Source organism: Hemicordylus capensis, chromosome 4 (genome assembly GCF_027244095.1).
Source record: "Hemicordylus capensis ecotype Gifberg chromosome 4, rHemCap1.1.pri, whole genome shotgun sequence".
Lineage (NCBI taxonomy): Eukaryota > Metazoa > Chordata > Lepidosauria > Squamata > Cordylidae > Hemicordylus > Hemicordylus capensis.
The window spans coordinates 216,842,300-216,848,254 of NC_069660.1; the positions used below are offsets into that span (position 1 = coordinate 216,842,300).

The 5,955-nt window shown below is 39.7% G+C and overlaps 1 protein-coding gene across 1 annotated transcript; it reads right to left on the reverse strand.

Moving 5' to 3' along the window:
* Positions 1-268: 268 nt before the first annotated feature.
* NHLRC1 (NHL repeat containing E3 ubiquitin protein ligase 1) lies at positions 269-3,543 on the reverse strand. Its single transcript, XM_053247439.1, has one exon. The coding sequence runs from the start codon at positions 3,490-3,492 to the stop codon at positions 2,290-2,292; it is 1,203 nt and encodes a 400-aa protein (XP_053103414.1). The 5' UTR covers positions 3,493-3,543; the 3' UTR covers positions 269-2,289.
* Positions 3,544-5,955: the final 2,412 nt, after the last annotated feature.

Genomic DNA, 5,955 nt, shown 5'->3' on the forward strand with positions numbered 1-5,955 from the left:
ATACAAGCTGATTTAAGTAAAATCTCAAATTTTATAGCTCTTATTTTGACTCTGGCTTCTCCCCATCTGGATGTTGAAGTTTTTTTTTAAAAAAAAGGTTTGTGGTCTCTCATGAGTCACTTATGGATTTCCTTTTTAATCTATCAAAGGATGTTATGTAAGAAAAAAATTCGAACTTACAGGTTCAAGCTACTGTATTCCCACCCCACCCTGGCACCCAGCCCTAGTAGCTAAAATATCTGTGATAATCCTTTATTATTAATAATAATAATAATAATAATAATAATAATAATAATAATAATAAAAATAAAATAATAATTCAATTTCTATACCGCTCTTCCAAAAATGGCTCAGGGCAGTTTACACAGAGAAATAACAAACAAATAAGATGGATCCCTGTCCCCAAAGGGCTCACAATCTAAAAAGAAACATAAGATAGACACCAGCAACAGTCACTGGAGGTACTGTGCTGCGGGTGGATATGGCCAGTCTCTCTCCACCTGCTAAATAAAGAGAATCACCACATTAAAAGGTGCCTCTTTGCCAAGTTAGCAGGGGTCTTTTGTAGATGCATCATTGGTTGCTTCTATAGCACAATAAGTGATTAGCTATCTGGTGTCCCAGAAGTGGCCCTAAGCTGGGGGAGAAGCTCCCAGGGGGAGAAGATACAGTGGTAGGGCAGATTGGCTGTTTTTAATGCAATGAGTATGCTCCAAGAAGAATGGTCATCCGTTGTAGTAGTTCCCAGTAATAAGAAGGGGAATAATTTATGAGCCCCCGACCCCAATCTGGATATCCTAGAATAAAAATGGTCAAAGATTATGACTATTAGGGCCGAAATACATGTTATATGCCACCATGTGTATCTTTTATTTTATGTGTATCTTTCTTTTGTTTTTACTGAAAGTGTCCCCTAAGATTACAAATCTCAGTGGAAGAATGAAAATAGGAGGACTGCTCAGCTTCTCTCTTCCAGCCACTTGAAGTATTGGGGGCCATTTTTCATTAACAAAATAAAATGTCAAAGAAAAGATACATGCAACAGCATATAGCTTGTAGTCTGGCCTTCACATTCATCCAAAGAAGAGATTTAGCATGATAATATAGATATACCAATCAAACAGCTTGCACTTTGCAAGTGTGCCTCTCATACCACAAAGTTTGGACTTGCTGTGTCTAAAAGTACCCAAGAAAACTGCCAAAGTTTGTTTGAACCCTAATTCTAATTAATGCTTTTCCAGTGCGACAGTTTTTCTGCATTATCTGGGAACTGAATAAATTTCCCCAGGTTTTTTCTTTTCTCTTTTCCCGTTTTTTGGGCGAGGTCTGGAACCTACTTGCAAAAATGGCATGTTTCTATCTTTTGTGGTTTGGTCTGGGAGTTTCATGTCAGTCAGTGAGTCAGTGAGGCCCAAGCAGCTTTATGTACATAGATATATACAATTAAATCACGGTTCTTTTAAATCTGCAATGGAATTGTATTAATGTGATGAAATCAGCAGTCAGCCCCTATATAGATCTGCATCGTTACAAAAGTGCATTGGAGCAATATACATTGGTAGATACAGAGACCCGTGTGAGGCCAAAGAAGCAGCTGCAGCTCTGTCCCACAAAAAGTGCATCCTGTGCAGCACTATTGAAAAGGCTTCACTGTTCATCCTAGGCATGCAAGTCTGCACCAGCTAAGTTGGCTCCAAACTGTGTGAAATAATGTTATGCTGACACAGAAATGAATCATCCCTATGCATACTACCATCCTGGCCCCAACATGCTCCTTCTTTGCCCCATTTTGTTCTGCTTAACTGCTTTATATAATGACATTGTAATGCGTCTGGTGACCGCAGCTGTTCCCAGTGTAGCAGCACCAACTGTTCCAGTGTGGCATTTCCTGGGCCAGCTCACAATTGGCAGTGCAGTGTCATAAATCATGACCTTATACTAATGCAGAAGTTGCTGTCTATCCTCCTAAACACTAATTTGCTGGCATAGAGGGCCATGCAGTCTAGATGAAAGAGTGCTTTCACAGGAACAATCTATCGCCCAGGAGAAACTGTTCTTGTCCATAACCTAACACAGAAAGGATTTGAGTTGTTCATATACAGCTTACTGCAATAATTCCTATGAGCACAGCTGACTTTAGCCACATCAGGTAGACTGGATTCCATAGGACTCATACGTACCAGCAATTCCCACAGGAGTCTGGGAGTTCTGCATAAAGAACCACCATATACTTTCTTTGTGGACCATTTCAGTTTGTTCTGGGCTGTATGAAAGCATCCTGCGTATATATCAGCTAGTGGTATACACTTTTAAAGAATGATCTCCACTATCTAAGACAATCAGAGAATTATCTTCTGTGTAAGTCAGGGCCAAAGGGTAAGACAGACCCTGGGTAACGAGGGGTTTACATACAGGGAACTCTTCAGGTTTTCCAAGGCAAAATATTGCTTGGTTATAGGCATCCGTTATTATTATATGACCCTCCCTGCTGAAGGCTACGGCACTGGCACTGATTTTGGAAGGAAATACTAGACTGAGGCCAAAACTGTCCACCTGACTAATGAACTTCATATCTGCACTGAAGATTTTCACTCGTATGCTGCTGTAGCTTGGACCTTTCCCCATCATATGCTCTATTACTGTGATAGCTCCAGAGGTCTGAGAAACAGCCACCTTTCTTGGGTTACACAAGTTAGAACACATCTTTTTCACTCCCTTTAATTCCCCCCTTTTAAAGTCAGCTGTCAAGCGGTACAAAACACCTGCATCTGAATCAGTCATGATAATATCATTCTGAGGCATAGTATCCAGACCCCATGGTAAACAAAAAGATTCTGAGATTACTAGCTTGCCTCTGCCATTAAAATCAAACACTTTGACAGAACGGTCCCCACTGTCGGTGACAACGATGTGCCCATCCAACGTGACTGTGACATCGGTCGGATACCTGATGTCATTTCCTGCCTCTCCTCTTTCTCCAAATTGCTGTATGCAGCTTCCATTGAAAGTAAACAGCTTAATCCTCTTCTTGCCATCGTGAGCTACTGCTACACAGCCAGACCTCTGACACACAGCGATGCCTGTTGGATTGATCAGTGTCCCCCATCCTCCAAAAGAAAGACTGAATGTTAAGACTTGAGATACTGATGTAGCCAAATCCTCACCTCTTCCAATTTTCCTTCCTGGAACCAGAGCATTATTAACTGAAGGGTTCAAGATTTCCATCAGGTGTAACAAAGGTAAGCAGTCACTGGTCTCAGAAGACTTGCAAGCTCTTCGACAGAAAGGACATTCCAACTTGAAATTGCGGGGGTGAGCTAAAGACAAGACACACTCCAGGCACATAACATGTCCACATGGTAAGTTCTTTGGCCGTTGTTTTTTCTGCTGGCTGTATTTTTCAAAGCACACTTTGCATTCAAGCAGACTGGTCTCCGTCTGATCAATCAGCTCTGTTGTGATTTGCATTTTCTCAGTAGCCTTGGTAGACATTTGCACAACTTGGAAGATTGTTGCCCTGTCAGTGCTGTGCTGTTCTGGGCCCCTCTGGTCACGTTGGAAGGTCACAAGACTCTTACATCAGAGGCCTTTACAGAGCTCAGTGCATCCTATAGTCCACAATGAAGGCTTTGATTGTCATTTGCTGCCCTCTCTAGGAAACCCACTGAATAACAGATTCACAAAAGCACCTGCAATGAGAGCTCCAGAATACAATTAGTTATTTATCTTTAACTTTCCTTCTCTGGTTTATTTTTAGCTTGGGGAAAATCTCTCTCTGTCTCTCTCTCTCTCTGCACTGAAGATTTTCACTCGTATGCTGCTGTAGCTTGGACGGCATATGTGTGTGTGTGTATATATACATATACATATATATATATATATATATATATATATATATATAATTTATTTATTGTTAAATTTATATACCACCTTTCATTAAAACAATCCCAGCAGTTTACACAAAATTAAAAACAAAATTATAAAAATGACACAATTAAAATATTAAGCTAAAAATATAAAACAAATCTGATTAAAAATTTAAAACACAAGCATAAGAACAGTACAAAAAACAAAGAAGCAGCAGCAGAGACAGTCATATAAAAGCCTGGTAAAAAACCAAGATTTAACATGCTTTTTAAAAACTGTGATAGAGACCGAGGAGTGTGTGTGTGTGTGTGTGTGTGTATGAGAACAACTGTAATGCATCCATTTAATTTATCCATGGCAATCCAGTCCAGCAAGTATAATGTCATAATACCATTCAACTTGTCAGGGATCAATGCAAGATGAAAGTCCACTAAAACAAATAAAGGGGCTGGGGAGAAATTTGTTTTTCAGAAGTGCTAGCTGTTTTCAGCGTTCAGCACTAGCCACTTTTGTAACTTGCTAAACACCCTGCCCAAATCAAATTAATTATTTAGTAGGAGATCAGTTAGTATTATTGCTTTTACAGGGTTGTTCTTGTCGCTGCCTCATTTATTTTTCTTGCTGCTTCTTTCCCCACTTTTCTTCTGACTCTGCCCTTTTCTAACCTTGCTGTATCCTTCTTCCCCTTGCTGCCCCTTTTGGTCCTTCCTTCCCCACCTCCACAGTAGCAAGGGGCAAAAGAGAAGAGGGCTCCTGCAGTTTTTTTGATTGGTAATTCAGGTTCCATATTGATTGTTGGTTCAGATTCTTTCAATAGTCATTTAGAAGACAGAATGTTTGGATAGCATCTCACCTGCTACCTGAGCAAAGAGGCACCTTTTAAAAGTGATGATTCTCTTTACTGAGCAGAGGGAGAGCAACTGGCCACATCCATCCTCAGCACAGCATCCCTCCAGTGGCTGTTGCTGGTGTCTATCTTTAAAAAAAAAAATATTATTGGATTGTGAGACCTTTGGGGACAGGGAGCCTATTTATTTATATCTATCTAAACCGCTTTGGGAACTTTTGTTGAAAAGCAGTATATAAATATTTGTTGTATTCATATTCGTATGCAGATGTGACAAAAACTTCACCCAAAAGACACTCTTCTGCAAATTTGTCAAATATACAAAAGTCTTTTCCCTTTTTTTCTTATTGTTACCCTATACCTTCCAGCCTTTATTAAAACCCTTCAGAACCTCCTTCTCTTTATTTTCCCAACCTTTATGATCTACATTTGAAAAATTAAGTCGAACAGCCCCGATTTGCCTGGTTTCACTTTGGGCAAGTGTACAAGATCTAGTATTTTCATATATCCTGGGCATGATCAAAGGAGTTCTGCCTTTTGTTGTGTTTTCTAGCATTTTTCATCAGCTAATATTATACCAACACAAGGGAGAAAATCTATTGTGAACTATAACGAGAATCTTTGTGCTGTCAGATGCTGCTCAACCATTGCTGATGTCCCTGCTTCAGCTAATAAAAATTAGACTTCTGAAAAAACTTCTAGTCTGGGACAGAAACCATCCCCTTTCATTTCAAGTCTCAAAAGTAATATCAAAAAGCAGGGACAAATAGGCGGGGGAAGCTGTTAATAAAAACAATAGCCCACCGATAATCATCATCAAAGAGAGGTGCCCTCAGGAGCAACAAACCCTGGATATTGCAAAGTAACAAGGAAGAGTTATCTTTAGATTGATAAAGTAAGAAAACTCCTTGACAGAAACCAACTAGTTAGTGCTGAACTACATATTATGAGGAATGCATGAGGTTTGTTTGTTTTTCATTAGCCATTGAAGAGCCTGGTTTAGATTAGAACTATGGCGTATTGGAAGGGGAGAGCTGACCCCCTCAAAACTCTACTATTTCCCAAAATTGCCTTTCCAAAGCAGCTATTTGCTCCCCAATATTGCTCCATAAGCAAGATCAACCCTAAATTTAATAAAACTTCAATCCCACATGAGGTTCACCTAGCTTCTTCACTTTGTTCTTTTTGTTCTTTTTCTAAAAAGGTAAAGACCTTTTTAGGAACATAGGAACTTAGGAAAC